The sequence below is a fragment of the Podarcis pityusensis genome (assembly GCF_964106645.2).
Source record: "Podarcis pityusensis genome assembly, chromosome: 10".
In the NCBI taxonomy this organism is placed as follows: Eukaryota; Metazoa; Chordata; class Lepidosauria; order Squamata; family Lacertidae; genus Podarcis; species Podarcis pityusensis.
The window spans coordinates 53957257-53974135 of record NC_138035.1 but is presented as its reverse complement, the minus strand read 5'-3'; the positions used below and the strand labels follow the sequence as shown (position 1 = coordinate 53974135).

The 16879-nt window shown below is 40.0% G+C and overlaps 1 protein-coding gene and 1 long non-coding RNA gene across 3 annotated transcripts; one reads left to right on the top strand and one right to left on the bottom strand.

Annotated features, from left to right (window-relative positions):
- The first annotated feature begins 263 nt into the window (after positions 1 to 263).
- Positions 264 to 14173, top strand: SAMTOR (S-adenosylmethionine sensor upstream of mTORC1). The gene is made up of 5 exons (XM_081024130.1): positions 264 to 520; positions 8559 to 8700; positions 9586 to 9750; positions 10535 to 10649; positions 12301 to 14173. The coding sequence occupies exons 1-5, from the start codon at positions 364 to 366 to the stop codon at positions 12928 to 12930; spliced, it is 1209 nt and encodes a 402-aa protein (XP_080880256.1). The 5' UTR covers positions 264 to 363; the 3' UTR covers positions 12931 to 14173.
- Positions 10469 to 16779, bottom strand: LOC308486913. Of its 2 annotated transcripts, XR_013991380.1 has the most exons (3): positions 14592 to 16779; positions 11786 to 11851; positions 10469 to 10641 (listed from the first exon to the last, which is right to left on the bottom strand). It is a non-coding gene; the product is annotated as an uncharacterized lncRNA (long non-coding RNA). The 2 variants fall into 2 exon arrangements; XR_013991381.1 differs by lacking the exon at positions 11786 to 11851.
- Between the last annotated feature and the right edge of the window lie 100 nt (positions 16780 to 16879).

Genomic DNA, 16879 nt, shown 5'->3' with positions numbered 1-16879 from the left:
GGCGCATATGCTTGCTTCCTAGAGCTGCCCATGGCAGCAGAAGCGCTAGCAACATTCCAAAGGCCTAAGGACTACATTTCCCATCAAGCCACGGGGAGCGGGGTGGTGGTGGGAAAAACAACAACGAAGCATCCGGAAACGGGCAGCGCTTCCGGCGGCTGCGCCTGAGAGGAAAGAAAGGCGCGAGACTACACTTCCCAGCAAGCCACGGGAGACGAGCCGGGCCACGTGACCTTCGCCGGACTTTTAATTCTGCCTGCCTGGCTTGCCGTGAGGCGCAGAAGAGTCTGGCGACGGCCGCCGCCCCCTTTCCGCGGAGGGAGCGAGGCGGAGCGCAGGCGCCCTGCTGCCGCTACCACAGCTATGGAGCCGGAGCTGGGGCCCCCCTCGGGCGCCGCCGCCTCCTTCCCGTGCCCCCCGCCGCCGCCGCCCCGGGAGCAGGAGCGGAAACTGCAGCAGGAGAAGCTCTCCGGGGTGGTGAAGAGCGTCCACCGGCGGCTGCGCAAGAAGTACCGCGAAGGTAAGGCGGGAGAATCCCCGCCGCACCTCTGCCCTTCTTCCCACGGAGCAAGGGGAGGAAGCGGGGGGTCCCTCTGTCGCCCGGGGGAAGCGAGGCCTTGGCCGAGGCCTGGCGGGGAAGCTGAGCGGGCCCCACCCCCTTTCCCCGCCTGCCCTGTAGGCCTCTGGCCCCGCCGGGCGAGGAGCAAGGCAGGAGGGCGGCTGTGGGGGACTGGGGTCCCGGGCCTGTGAGGGGAGAGGGCGGCCGCCTTGGGGCCTCCTTTCATTCAAGAAACGGTTGTTGTTCCATCTTCATCGTTGTGCCAAAATGGGATCCGATGGCTTCTTTCTTTCTTTCTTTCTTCCCCCCCCCACGCCCCCCAAAATATCAAGAGCCAGAAAAGTGGCCACAGGGACGATGTTAAGCGGTTGCCCGCAAAGCTTTAAGAGGGCGTGACATAAACCCCCAAAACATGCACAGTATCTGTGTAATTCAGAGTATTATTGGCCGTGAATCCGGAGTTTCAAGCCTCTTTTTTTCAGCTACCTGCTGGGAAGCACCGTGGCAGAGATGGGTTGGGAGGCCACGAAGCAATGTATTCTTCTGTGATCATGGTCCCAGGGCTTCGCAGTGTTTCCACAGCCCGTTTTGAATGCTGCCATTTTGTTCCAGAATGTTATGAAGCTGTACAGCATAATGGGTGTTGCTTTTACTTGGGGGTATTCCAGCCTTGCTGCTCCAGATTATTTTCCTGATTTCGCCTGGCAAGTCCAGGAAGCTAAAGATGTGAAAGAGTTGCGGAAGGGAGATGGGGAAAATGCTACCATATTCTTTTCCTGGCTTTGTGGGCAGTGAAAAGGATGAGGGCCTTTTCTGGGCTCTCAGGGCTGTTTTCCACATTTCTGTTGCTTAAAAACAGGTGTACACACCCATATTTTAAGGCCTATGAGGTATGAAGTTACTTGGAAGCAATTGGAGAGTTGACTACTGGGAATTCTGAAGCTATCCATTTCGGTATTCCGCTTGTTAAATGGACTCTTGCATACGTCTGTATTTCTTAGGCATCTCACCTTGCAAGGCTTCTCTTTCTCCAGCCTTCATCCTGTTGATACATTGCATCCTTTAGAAAGACATTCATTATGGAATGTATGTTGAGATTGGCAAATATGGCAACAGCTAGTTTAACTTTTCATGGACTTGCATGAAAATCATGTCAATGGAGTAATTAATCCTAGTAACCAGTCCCCCACCCCTCTTCTTGGCAATATGAAAATTCCAGGCAAGGAACAAATTCAGATCTCTCCTTCCAGCTCTTGTCATCGCTTTGCATGTCACATATCCAATATCTAATATATGAGTTTACTGAGAGAGAATTGAGGCCTAGTGTAAGCTGTTTGCTGAAGTGCACAGAGTGCAATAGAAGTGATATACTCAGGCCCTAGATACTTAAGGTCTTGGGCTGGGGTCGCCAAGGTTTACTGGCCATGGGCCAGATCACTTCCACTGAGATCGTCCGTGGGCCGGACTGGCGCAGCACGATGCCGAAAATCGCATCTGCACATGTCCACTGCGCAGAAGCGATTTTTGGCGTCTGGACATGCGCAGATACAATTTACGGTATCTGTATGTGCACAGACACAATTTCTGGCGCCGCTCGGCGAGTTGATGCGCTGGTTTAGCACAGCGCGGGGGGGGGCTCACTGAGTGGGCAGCTTGGTTCACGGGCGGCTCAGGGGCCAGTAAAATGGTCTTCATGGGCCGCATCTGGCCCATGGGCCGCATCTAGCCCATGGGCCACACGTTGCCGACCCCTGGTCTTGGGCTCTTATCCAAGGGCAACTGAATAAATCTCATCAAGGGGTCAGCTAAAACAATCTTTCATGTTATCGAATAGGTTTAACAAACTTGCAAAACAAGCTATCTGATAAGGGTATTGGATAACATGCAAGATTGTTTTAGCTCATCCTCTTGATGAGATTTATTCAGCTGCCCTTTGAAAGTCTTTGCAACTCAAAACTTTGTGTTGTTTCTAGCATACCTTGAGTTATCTGCTTTCATTGTCTTGTATTCTAATTTGTCTGGCATGTTTTGGGTGACCAGGGATAATATGTGTGTGGGGGGGGGTTGTTTTTGTTTGTTTGTTTGTTTGTTTGCATTTTGGTGGAATCTGTAACATACTCTGTAAACCATGGGTAGGCAAACTAAGACCCGGGGGCCAGATCCCGCCCAATCGCCTTTTAAATCTGGCCCGCAGACAGTCTGGGAATCATCATGTTTTTACATGAGTAGAATGTGTCCTTTTATTTAAAATGCGTCTCTGGGTTTTTTGTGGGGCATAGGAATTTGTTCACCCCCCAAAAAAATATATAGTCTGCCCCCCCACAAGGTCTGAGGGACAGTGGACCGGCCCCCTGCTGTAAGCAAACAGGAGCCCTTAATATATTTAGTGTGATTAATATGTCTTAAGCACAAGTGCAGTGGAAGACAGAAGTGCCTGGCGTGCTCTGGTCCATGGGGTCACGAAGAGTCAGACACGACTGAACGACTAAACAACAAGCACAAGTGCAACCTAACTTGTCAGCCAAAATTCATGCATCTGTTATATGCTTTGTACTATAGCTATATTTATAGCATAGGTTTTCTTATCCTAGTAAGACACATTTTAGTAAGATGTATCTGTACCACATCTGTAGAAAAGACATGTTGTATTTGTACTATGAGAAACCCTGCTGATAGAAAAAGGATTATAAGGCAGCCTTGGTCTTGAGATGGCCTTAACCACTCCACTAGTATCAATTTTTGTTTATTTGTTTGTTTAGATTTATATACCACCCTTCATCAAAAGATTTCGGAAGGGTTGACAAGATCCCATAGTGTGTGGGATCTAAAATAATAAAGAAATGGCATCCTGGTGCATTTCATTGCCTCTTTGGTAGATCCAGTCCTGGAATTTTACTGCTGACCCTTAAATAAAAGTCTTGTTTGAATGTGGTACAGATATCCCAAGTCCTCTTTGCATGTCAAAGAGGTGGAAATGTAAATTTCATACTGAGTAGCTAGTTTGACTAAAATGTTCATAACCATTTTCTGTGATGCAGATACTCTGGTAATTAAGCTTTTTGTGTGTCCTCATTTACAAGTGAAGGAAGCAAATGTATGTGTAACTGCACTTTCTTGGAACCATGCACTGTGACCCTTGCCCCTCTGGGTTGTATCTTCCTACTGCCCATCTAAAAATTTAGGCAGGGGCCTATCTCATTTGCCATGTATAACACGATGGTACCATGTATATTGATGCTACACAACAATAATTTTACTTATATGTTATCATCAGCTATTTAAATAAGGTATGAGCCATTTCCTTGATGGCAATTACTTCCTCCCAGAGGTTGCAAGATTATCCTGTGGACTTGGCTTGATTACCTTAATAACTGCAGTGGATGAAGGAAATGCCATTCCTGATATGGTAGTTTCTACATATGTTGTGGCATGTTCCTGTCATCCTTGCTTCTAGATTGTCTATGACCTCTTCTAGCTGAAATCTTGGCACACAAGGAGCAAAGTGGGTGTACGGTAGCATTTCCAGTTAAACCATTTCACCTATTTTGAATGAAATAAATGCAATCTTGTGGTATTTCAGGGTTTTCTTGCAGAAGATCAAAGAAAGCAAGTACTTGAAATCAGTCCATCGCTGCTAGTATATCTCTTAAGTATATCCACTCTAATTTGGAGCTCCAGGATCAGCAGTTGCTAATGGTCTCCCATATGCTTCATCATAGAAAACTGGTGGGAGAACCTATATCTAAGAGATTCCATGGTTGCATATGCTGACCGGGCTCGACTCTGCTAGCCTGAGGCAGAACCAAAAAATGGAAATTTTCAGCCCATAGTTGCTGAAGGTAGGACCTTCTTGTAATGGAAAGATTTAAGGAGTAAAACTACAGATCTGCCTTTAATTTACTTGTTTGCGTAATAGGTGCAAAAAAGCAATAGACAAAGTACATTTACTGTTACCTCCTTGGAGTAAAAATGCACGCATCAGAAGAAAACAGGCACTTTATATACACATAAAACCCATCAGTTGTCTCCCATTTGTTAAATGGGATGAGTATATAGTTTTCACAGAGGCTTAAGTTTCAATTTTCCATTGTGTCAGCTGTGTCTTGAAGTTAATAAGCTGATGTAGGTTTTCCAAAGAATGTACTGTGAAGAAGCCATTTTAATGGATGTGCTCCTTCTGTCACTTTGAAAGACGGTAGTGAAAGGAAATGTTGGTGATCCAACTTTGAACCCTAATCCTTAGTATATGTGGCATACTTTCTGGAATTATCGCAATTACATTAGTGTTGTGGCAGTGTTACATGTTGTGGTATTTTCCAGGCATACTGTTGGAAAGTTCCCCCCACCCTCATAAAAGCATTACCACTGTTGAATCTTGAATGAACAAACTTTGATTCTTGTAGAAGACTTTCTTTTCTTGAAATGTGCAGTGCTTGTAGCCCTGATTTGTGGATAAGATATAGTTTTCAAACACAGGCACGAATGAGAGCCAATATAGTTGTGCTGAGGTATGCACATTTTAGCATGATTTCGTCACCAACTAGTTTCACTTGCCATGCCAGCACTATTCCTCCCCAAGTGCTCTGTTATGAGGACTTAGGGGGTGAGAAGGATCTTTGTATCTTAGTTTAGCCATTGGAACTTATAAATATTCTCACAGCTTTGTCCTTTCTCCAAACGTTGAGAGGTGAAGGGCTCCTCCCAATATTTCTGCATCAGAATTTAGGGAACTAGGATCTCAGTATTAACTTGTAAGGGGAGATGTGATTACTAGACGAGGGGGTGGTTGCCCTTTGTGGTCACTCCTAATGATTGGCTTTATGGACCTTTTAGGTTGACAACTTACTTAAAATGCAAGTTACAAGTTCAACACTTAACAAAGCTGAGTTCTGCACAAGTCTTTCTCCATAGTTTTGTCTTATTTTATCAGTTCACATCTACATTGAATTGGATGTGCTTCAGCTGTGTAGTAAGGTTGTTATGGACTGTTAATATGTGACCCACACCTAAAACATATTCAACCAAATATTGAAGTAAAAATAGTTGAACAGTTTATCTAGTAGTCAAAATTAGTTGAACTGAAATATTTGTTTTGGAGGTTAAATATGTAATAAGGTGCACAGTTTAATTGGAATGTGAGATGCAAAGCTTTCTAGTTGGAATCTTTTATGTATCTTTAGATGTGACAATTCAATGACGTATGGTTCCTTAAGTTATTTATATTGTAAGGGGGAAAAATGAATGTACTGTATGCAGGTGGGTGGAGGGAAAGGAGTATGAATGTCCAGTCACTGCTTTTGAACTGTGCCACTGTTCTCTACCAATATACAAATGTGATTCAAGTAATATACATCTGTATATTGGTAGAGAACACCTTGCTGTATTTTTATGAAATGCAATCTATACATATTCCAATAAACAAAAATACATGAATATGGTTCCAAGCTAACTAATGTATTTGCCTGATACCCATTGAGCACATGTTTGGGACATCAGATCTGAGCCTAACCTGGTCCCTAGGCTTGCTATGAGGCTTTCCTGTGGTGGTGGGGGACAGGACTTGATTGGACAATCTTTCACTTATTCACACAGTATCAGATTCCTCTCCACAGAATACCCCAACACTCAAGGGTGTCTGCATGCAGAGAAGTCTTTGACCCTTTGCATCCTTTCATTATGTTGAAGCTTTTTCCTGACATATTCATTATACTTATGAAAATATGAATAACTTTATAATTCAAAGCAATCTAAGCTACCTGTCGGCTCAGCTCTCCTTTAACCATTATGTCATCCTGATACCCAGTATGTGTACAGTACATGATTTATTAACTATATTAAGGTGGGGGCACAGATATAAAGCATGAATCGCTGCACAGATTATGAGAGATTTAATCTTACATCACAGAGGTGATGGTGTGGCCTTGCAGTTGGTTACAGCTACTGAGGCATTTGTGTATAACTAGATACATGTGTATTATTTATTTCTATTATTTACTATTTACTATTTAACACCCCTTCATCCATAGATCTCAGGGTGATCCACAACATAAAAATACGAGATAAAAACACACAAAATACATAATAAAAACAAGAACAAAAACAAACCAATAGCCAACCCACCCCGGTTCACAGTAATACCATAATGAGATTGCAGCTGCATGCCAATCCCAGGTTGTTTACATGAAGGAAGGTATAATTTGAAGCATCCAAGTGGTGAATAACAGCTGTTTAAAATAATTATTAGGAAGTTGTATGCAATGTTGCTTCCTAGTCTTTTCTTAAGTGTTTCATAAAATATTTTGGAATTCAAATTTTGCTTTTGAAAGAGCATAGTGAGCGAGAGGGTAAAATCTATTAGCACCCATTTTATTTTGATTTATGGCATGCTGCTAATTTTCAGTTATCTACAAATGAGCTTTTTGGGTGTGTACAAGGAAGTGCAAGAATCAAGCATGTCAATGCCTTTCATTCCAAGTTCTAACAACAACAACCACCCGATAGTAGCTTTTTGAGCATTCAGTCTAATTACCTTTTGACCACTTGGCTTACAGAGAATAACATTTTACTTGAGTACAGTGATACCTTGGGTTAAGAAATTAGTTCGTTCTGGAGGTCTGTTCTTAACCTGAAACTGTTATTAACCTGAAGCACCACTTTCACTAATGGGGCCTCCCGCTGCCGCCGTGCTGCCAGAGCACGATTTCTATTCTCATCCTGAAGCAAAGTTCTTAACCCGAGGTACTATTTCTGGGTTAGCGGAGTCTCTAACCTGAAGCGTATGTAACCTGAGGTACCACTGTATTTTGGCATTGTCTGGGTCAACTTTTCAAGTAACCTACCCTGGTGTCCCTGAAGGGTGAACAAAATGATGCTGTACCTACTGTGATGAACAGGTTAAGGGAGTACAAGCAAAAAAACATTGGGTAATAGCTGAGAGTTGGGAATATATTTAAAATGGTGACTTTAATACAAGCTGAAAGTCTCCTAGAATCTAATGTCTCTTTGTAACATAAAAATAGGCTTTCCCTGCCAATATACTACAGAGTGGTAGCTTTCCATTTGGTGCAACACTGAATTGGTTACTAGTTGTGAACTGAACAGAGAACATCAGTCAGTTATTTAGAAGAGATTATACAGCTTTCCAGTGTCGGTTATATCAGCATAGTTTAGAAGGTTCAGGAAATGGTGGTTAGAGTAAATTCAATCTTGGATGGTAAACAGTTTGTCTTATTAGTAATCTGATATTGTAGTTTGTCTGCTGAGCCAGAAAAACAAGCAAAAATTTCCATTAGGGTAGTGAAGGCCCTTCATGGGACCTGGAAGAGAGGGGAGGGAAAGGAGGAATGACTTTTCTCCCTAGATCTCTTCGCTGCAGCACAATCAATGTTTGTGTGGCTTCTCCAATATGAGCTTGAAAGGGAAGTAGGATAGCAAAGGATAGGTTACTGTGCAGAGTAAACAAGGGAGAAAACCTGAAGTGTTGTAATCTAGTCATATGAGTAACTTCCTTAACGAAGTCAAACTAAATATGCCAGGTATATATTTTCAACAAAACAGCTTCAAAAACATTGTAGGCAAGGCTCTTGAGCTACTTTTGAAAATATCTTTTGCATTGGCGTGGTAATTGTAATCCAATTTTCTGTTCTGAATAATGAGTAATCCTTTCTGTGGGTAGTTGGGAGATGGGGCAATAGAATATCTCTTTTGCTCCATAGGGCTGTTTCCTTTCCAATTCAACAAACTTGATGCAATCCTCAAATGGGTTTGAGGGAAATATTTCATACCTTTTTTTTCTATATGACTGAAGAGGCAAACTGTATTTTTATACCCAAACAGAAAACGAAGTTGCTAGTTGGTTTCTGCTATTTCTGTTTATTAAGTTTGCACAATTAGGTTTCTCTCTTCCCCTCATTGCAATGTTTCCACAATAAGCCGGACTCTGGGTTTGATGAACACTCGTCCATTATTCTCACCGGTCTCTTTTTTTGTGTGTTTTTAGTGGGAGACTTTGATAAAATCTGGCGTGAACATTGTGAAGATGAAGAAACACTCTGTGAATACGCTGAGGCAATGAAAAATCTGGCAGATAACCATTGGACTAAAACCTGTGAAGGAGAGGGCCGCATTGAATGGTGTTGCAGGTAAGTGGTCTAATGCAAACTATTGAGAAAGTTGTTTTTGGTCATAAGCTTGCAGGATTTCTACAGGAGAACAGATTGCAAAAATACATTTCCACAGAATATATGTTTCTGTATATAATTGCTTTCAGGGTTCTGTTTTTGTTTTCTTTATATTTGTAGCAGTCTTTGTATTTAACAAATAATGAATGGAAAACGTCTTTCTATCAAATGTATACAAATGGAGACCTTCTTTCCCAAACCCAATGTTTCATGATGTTTTCTGCTGCCAAGCTTTGTTTTCAAACCACATGCCTAGTACTAAATTGATATATTAAGACTGCATCACTAGACAGGTGGAGATTAAAAGGGATTTTAGTTGTTCGTTCCAGTTTCTAGAATAGATTTACCCAGTATTACTGGAATGTGAAGACCCACCTGTAGTGTAGAAATGGCAGTTCCTTGGACTCTACCCATGTAGTCAAATGAAAGCACTTAGTTTTCAGATTAACAGTTTTAGTTGCTTGTTCTGGTTGAAATGGGGTGTGGGATACAGCTGAAGGGAAGCCCTGTAGATATATAAACACCAGCTTGGTGTGGAAAACACTTCTAATAAGACAAAAGATTCAGAAGAAGAAAGAAGGAAAGAAACTTTAATTGCTTGTGATCCTGAATAAACTGCATGGTCTTGAACAGATAGTTTGGGATACTATATCACATTACTTTAATTAACATTTGGTACAAACCCATTTGTTTAATTTTATGTGTACAGTCACTTCAAATCATTCTACCTAGATAAGGAATAATTATATTCTGTTCTTTGAAATATATAGATAAGAAAGTGCCTTTAGAAAATGATAGTGAAAACTATTTTGAATTGCCTTTCCCCCTCTTTTTTTTCTCCCCAAGTGTGTCACGGGAATATTTTCAAAATGGTGGAAAACGAAAAGCACTGGAAAAAGATGAGAAAAGAGCAGTTCTTGCTACTCAAAGTATTCAAACCATGAGTATTCACCCAGCTTCCAAAATAGAGGATTCTTCTGAAAATTCAAATCACAGTTCTATAATGGATGAGTAAGTGTTATCAGAGGGCAGATGTGGTGGTGGTGGAAGTTCATTTGTGTGTGTTTTGTGAATTTAGCATGCTAGACTAAGTAGGCATTTTAGAGTCCTATTTATTTTACTGAAGGGGGTTATGTATGTGATCTAATGTTTCTGTTAAGATCAGTGGGACTTAACAGAAGCTTACATTTGGCCTAATCATGCCAAACAAGAACTGTATTGCCGAAGAACACCAGAGGAACCCTGAAGTGTATTGTCTAAACAATAGAAACTTAATTTCTTTACCAAAAAAACTGTAAGAGATGTGCAATTACTAAACTTATTGTGTGTTATAAGCAAAGTTCAGCAGAAGCAGGAAACCTCTATTTCCCCAAGAGACAACAGGACCTATTTATCTTTCACTAAATAAATTTATTATTATGTTGCTTTTTGGACCCATATGAAGTCTCCTTCCCTCCCTCCAAAAGAAAAAAACCCTTCAGAAATGGGTTCAGAACAAGGACCTCCTTTCCTCTCTCAGTAGCTGAAGTACATTGAAGTACAGTTTGGAGGGGACTAGGAAGAGGGTTAGGAATTGCATATGTGGGGAGTTGTGGGCTTATGGAGACAGACAAGGTTTCTTGGGAAATGCCTTGGCTTATTTCCAACCAAGTATGACCAGGACATGTCACCATTCGCCAGTTATATAACTGCAGCTGTATGTTTCCTGTTCTAAAAGATTGCAATGCAATTTCTAAAAGATTCAGATTTTATTTCTTTAAAGGTTATTTCACAATTTGAATCCCCTTCTATTTAGATTGCTACATCCTTCAGGAAAGATCAGATTACTTGATGTTGGCAGCTGTTTTAATCCATTTTTGAAGTTTGAAGAATTTTTGACGGTTGGCATTGACATTGTCCCAGCTGTTGAGGTATGAAACATTTGTCAGTACAGATAATCAAGGGAAGATTATTAAATCCTTAACATGCAAAAAATTATTCAGTTGGATACTAGCAGCATGCACTTGGCTTGTATCCAGCTAAGCCACACTCAAAGCAGACCCATTGACTAAAGTCCATTGATTTCAGTGGCTCTAATCGTGACTTTCGTCAGATACAGTCATATATGTTTGGGTTTGTTTAAGCATTCTATCCACAAATCAATGTGTCATAAAAAGTAAAACTTTTAATGGAACAGTGCAATCCATTAAAGGTAGCAGTTTGGTCGTTGGATTTTTCACTAAGAACATGATCTATCCAAAGTTGAGCACTGCTGAACCCCTTGATTACATGCTGTAAAATTCAGGTAAAAATCAGTGGGGGAAATGTCAAAACATATTTTACTTCCTGAATTGTTTTAAAACCAATGTTTTGTATGAAAGACAGCTGCCAGGGTGTTCTTTATTTTTATGTGTATTTATTCATGCATTGAATAATCACTATGAATTTTGCAATATTCCCTTAAATTCCATAGTTCAGTGTTACATCAAAAGTATAATTCAATTCCTTTGTGCTTCAGAATCAGGACTGCAGTGGTTAGACTACTTAATTTGGGGGGGGGGGCGCCTCCGATCATCCAACAGATTTCTTGTTAAAAATAATTAGTAATATTTAGTATTGGTGCAAGTGCCTAGAAAAACAGCAGATGGCAAGCACCGTCTTATATCATTTCCACTTTCTCTCTTCCATAGAAGGGAATGTCTCTTATAAAATGATACCCTCTATGGAACAAGTACATTATCTAAGAACAAACTATGCTGTTTGCTTATATTTTTTTTTAAATGCTTTACACATATGCCTGTTTAATTTATCAGTTAATTGACTTCTGTAATGCCCTATACAGGGGGTTGCCCTTGCACAATACAGAAATTGTGATTAGAGCAGAATACTATTGCTAGAGTGCTATCACTTTTGGCATGTGGTCTCATGAGACTTCTGTCTTGGAGGATGGGCGGTGGCTGCCTATATGTTACTGGGCCCAATTTAAGGTGCTCTTGTTAACATAGAAAGCCATGAACAACTTGGTAGCTAGGTATTTGAGAGAACACTTCTGTTGATACCAACCTACCTCTGCCTTGATATCAGTGGAGGAAGTTCTGCTTGTTGTGTCTCCCCTCTGGTGAGTGTTGCTTAACTGTGGGGTATGTGAGATAGAGCCTTCTTGTAATGATAAAACTATCTTTCTCTAGTAGGGCAGACAGTTACACCTTTGAAACTTCATCACCAGCTACAATACCTTTTTATTCACCCAAGATGATGGTGGAGGTGGCTAACTGCTGTGATCTGCGGGATTGTTCTTATAGATATATATATATGCCGTCCAACTCAGTGGGCTTTGTGATGTTTGGCTGCTACGGAATTGTTTATTATATCTATTTCAGTTTCTTACATTCTGTTTTTGTTTTGGAAAATGTTTTGCAATTCTTTTTCTTGATGGAAAATGCTGTGCAAATGTTTAGATTAAAATACTGAAGCTCAAAAGATTTATCTGTTCATGGTGTAGCAATGCTTCAAATGCGTAGTTTTAATGTACCTGGCTTGCACCATCCAAGTATATTGCTGCATCTGTGTTTCTTTTCGCAGAGCGTCTATAAATGCGACTTCTTGAACCTTCAGATTCAGCAACCTCTTCAGCTTGCACAAGATGCCATAGATGCTTTTTTGAAACAGCTAAAAAATCCTATTGATTCGCTGCCTGGAGAATTGTTCCACATTGTGGTCTTCTCCCTCCTCCTATCTTACTTCCCTTCACCTTATCAACGGTGGATATGTTGCAAAAAGGCCCACGAACTTCTTGTATTGAACGGATTGCTGCTTATTATCACTCCTGACTCTTCCCATCAGAATCGCCACGCTATGATGATGAAAAGCTGGAAAATTGCTATAGAATCCTTGGGCTTTAAACGTTTCAAGTACTCAAAATTTTCTCATATGCACCTGATGGCATTTAGGAAGATCTCACTTAAAACAACAAGTGACTTGGTGAGTAGGAACTACCCAGGGATGTTGTACATCCCCCAGGATTTCAATAGTATAGAAGAAGAGGAATTTTCTAATAACTCCTGCTACATCCGATCAGATGCAGAAGATGAACAACTGGCATACAGCTTCATGGAGCTTCCAGATGCTCCTTATGACTCTGACTCTGGGGAAAGCCAGACCAGCTCTATTCCTTTTTATGAGCTAGAAGATCCTATATTGCTTCTAAGTTAATGTAACAATTAAAATATGCTATGAAGTTCAAACTCCCTTTACTGTAAAACTAATTTTGCTATACTGACATCTGCTCTGCACATGAAAGCATTTACAAAAAGGAAATTCGAAAGGTTTTTGGGAGCCATCACTTTTTTCTACTTACGAATTTTAAAATTTATTCTTGTATTGAAAAGTTGAAGTGCATGTTTTATGCAGAATGGCTCATGTCCATAGCATAAACCGGGTTTACTTTAATATTTGTATCGGTAAAATACTCTGGAAAGGTACAATTTCCCCTCCGCCCTCCAGTGCTGTGAACTGTGATTTTGCAAATATGCTAATGTTTCTTGGTGTGATATTTTTAAATCTTAAGATATGATTTTTGAGGTTCATGCTAGCATTTCTTAGAGGTTTGCGCAGAACGTTTATAGTATGCACTGTTAGTGTTTGACTTGAACAAAAAATGGACCTAGAACAAAGTTTGGGTTGAGTCAATCTTGATAGGGTAAAATGAAAATATCTGCAGATTGGTTTTACTTGTCTTTAATACTGCAATTAGAACATTTCAGCAAGAGATTAGATTCTCTTGTCCCTGATGCTGTTGGAATGATATGTAACACACACATATATAATGGTAGATTTAAAATATGGGATTATTATTATTTTTGTTAACTTCCAAGGTACAATATCCTTGCCATTTTTTAATTACACTAACATCATTGCCCACACTACAGTTTTTCATAGTATTTTGTGTTACAAATATTTTGCATTGAAGTAGTTCAGTACAAAGCTGCATAATAGTCCCTTCCAGAAGTCTCTGATGCATGAAATCAGCAAAGTATTGAATTGAGCCTCATTATAATCCTACATATTTTTATTAATGTAATTTGTAAGTTTTTCCTGCAGCTATGAATGAAAACAAATAAAGGCACTCTAGTGTTTTGGAGGGCCAGATGACTAATCTGCATAATAAATCTTTTTTAAAAATTCTGAAGTTCACAAGCTAAGAAATTGGTTTCTTTGGTGGCAGATAGAAAAATGAAGTATAACTTGTTTTCACAAATCTAATCCTGGGTTGGAACTGTTTCCTTTTAAACAAAATCTGTTTTATTAACTGCACCAACATTTTTTGAACTGCACCAGAATTTTTGGACTCCTATATCTAGCTTCCATATCAGATTAAAGGCATTTGTATTCACATGTCTGAATGTGGGTTCAAGTTGAAATATATAAACCAACAGACAAAAGACCCAATAGTTTCTGTAGTTTCATAAAATGAAAAATCAATAAAATATATTTAAAAATAAATAAAATGGCAGTTTCAATAAATGTTGGCCTCGTGTTAAGCAGTCAGCTGCCATTTCAGGAGTGCCACTACACAGCTTGAAAGGGATTTCTGTGTGTTTAAAAATGTGTACAAGTTTTACACTCCCACCAAAATGTCACACTAATGTTTCACAAAACTGACATCTCAACTTGCTTTTTGCATACTGTTAGGTAGTTTTTGTACACAACTTTCATACAGTGTGGTGTTGCTTTGTAAACGTTTTTTTTTTTTTTTTGTACCTCTTGCATGTAACATTAAAAAAAAACCTATAAATGTTCAGATTTGACTGCAAGTAACCATAGGGAATTTATGTTTAAAAGAAAACCTGATTAATTGTAAGGTTTCTTCTTACCTTCTGAAAAGGACAGTGTGATCCCTCTGAAGGCTTTGTGGCACAGCCTCAGGCCGGCCACTCACTCACTCACTCAATTCCACAGGCAAAAGTAGGTTATGGGTGGGCTGCATCTGTGACAACAGGGTGATTGCCTGTCATACTGCTTGTCATAACTGCTATCTTGTAGAGTGGCAGTTGGCACTCAGAAGCATCACGCCCTAGTTAGTTTGATTATCCATTGAACCAAGAATAGTTGCTGCATAGGCAGGTAAAGATTTCCTACATCTAATGCTAAATGTTCCTTTTCATTTATTTAAAAGCTTCCTAGGGTGTTTTTGTGTGTGTTGGGAGTAGGTAAAGCTGCCTTGCTGGTGCTACCTTTTCTCTCATTCCAAATATATACTTCTCAAATGTGCAAGTTGTGCAGTTTAATATTAGCAGAAGGTCCCTAGGACTTCCTAAGCATAGGTGCATTTCTGTTATATAGTGCATGTTAATGTTTTATCATTCATTCAGATCCTGAAATTCAAGTCATGATGTATGTAAGTGAAATGGTTTAAAACTTTTAATGGTAGAAGTTGGCCAGTAATATCTGATGGCTTGGTGAAAGTGTTGTGGATCCTTCAGTAGAGGAATCACTTTATTATTTTCCCAATTGCCCTAATGTGAACAAATCTTTTGGAGCAATTAACCACCCCCAAGTAATATTTGCAGGCACATTTTATTTTAAATGGACTTGTTACTGGAATCTCACTAGAAATACAGAGAAAGCTGTGTAAATCTGGGGAGTTTTAGGGTTAACAATAATAAAGGAATCCAGGTCAACGCAAGGAAGAATGTGTAGCACAAAAAAATTGCATTTGTGTTTTCATTTCATTTAAGTTTTTTTGTGAGCACACTAAAAGAAGGTACGCAAACAGCTTTTAAGTATTGCTTGGTGTGTGCTATATTGCCCAGTTTGCTCTTGGCTATGTATGAGGACACTACTGCAGTGATCAACTTGTTGCTAAGTATACAGTGTGAGTGCAGCATTTTATCACAAACCATAATAATCTGTATATTTATACCAGATTTTACACATAATCTTCAGAAATGTTTTAGAGGTATTCAGAACTGGGAAAAAGGGCCTACTTCATCAATCTAATAGTGCCTTGCTCTGGTCCCACCAATTTATTTATTTTTAATATACCTGATTTAAATAATATTTAAACATCAACTGTAGGAAACTTTATAATTTTTAGTATATAATTAAAATAACATGTATATTACCCATATCAATCATTATACACTCAGAGATGAAGGCTTATCCACTTCTAATATATTTTGGTTCATATATAGCAGATAAAAATATTTAGCACTCTTTGTGCACTTATTTATTTCAAAAAAAAAGTAGTAGAACATATGAATTCATCACTGACGCTTACCACTGAGTTTGCGTTCCTATTTACAATGAATTGTTTAGAACGAAATATTTTGAGAATTGTTTTAACTTGTCACTTTCACAATCTTAATCGTTTCCCCTTTTTAAAGGTTGCAATTACTAGCCTGTAACTTGTGCAACTTAAATAGCAATAACAGATATCAAACAACAAAGCGACTTCCAGCACCAATTTTACTAAAGCGCTTTGGTCTTTGATGCACCAAATTAAGGCCGCTACCACTTTGCAAAGGTATAGAATTAAACAGAGGTGTTCTTCAGATATCTCCCCTATAAATACTGTTCGCACCCAATGTAAATAAACCATCTTTTCTAAAATTAGTTGAGTTCTTAAGCATTTATACTGCCTGTGCCCAGAATTGGCCATTGTTATGACAGCAGCAAACTTGTTCTCAAGGAAGAGCTGTTAAGATAGAATGTGCGAACATGTGATGCTACCGTTTTGGTTGGCTAGAACATGCCACAGATTATTTCGTTTGGATTGTGTGAGAGGTGGCCTCTTGTCCACCAGGGTGTGCAGACCAAGTGGCCCAAGGCTCTTGGTGCTCAGTTAAGTTACAGTCAAGCAATATCCACCCTTGGCTTCAAAATATCTTGGGCCAGACTGCCACCTATATAGCCTCTAGATCAGGGTTTCCCAGACTCGGGTCTCCAGCTGCTTCCGGACCATCCCTATCCAGCAGGACCAGTGGTCATGGATGATGGGAACTGTAGTGCGAAATCAGCTGGAGATCCCATTTTGGGAAACCCTTCTCTAGATGAACTGGGGTGTACCTGCCTTCAGGAGCCCTTCTCTTCCTTTGACGGCAACCTTCAGAGCTTTGCAGCACCTCAGCAAGTTGGAAGGCACTCTGCCCATGCCCAGAGG

Bases quoted from the DNA above. Each gene is read 5' to 3' on its own strand.
- SAMTOR (XM_081024130.1), top strand. From the start codon at position 364: ATGGAGCCGGAGCTGGGGCCCCCCTCGGGCGCCGCCGCCTCCTTCCCG. The intron at 8,701-9,585 runs GTAAGTGGTCTA...TTTCTCCCCAAG, and splicing joins CGCATTGAATGGTGTTGCAG to TGTGTCACGGGAATATTTTC. The intron at 9,751-10,534 runs GTAAGTGTTATC...CCTTCTATTTAG, and splicing joins CACAGTTCTATAATGGATGA to ATTGCTACATCCTTCAGGAA.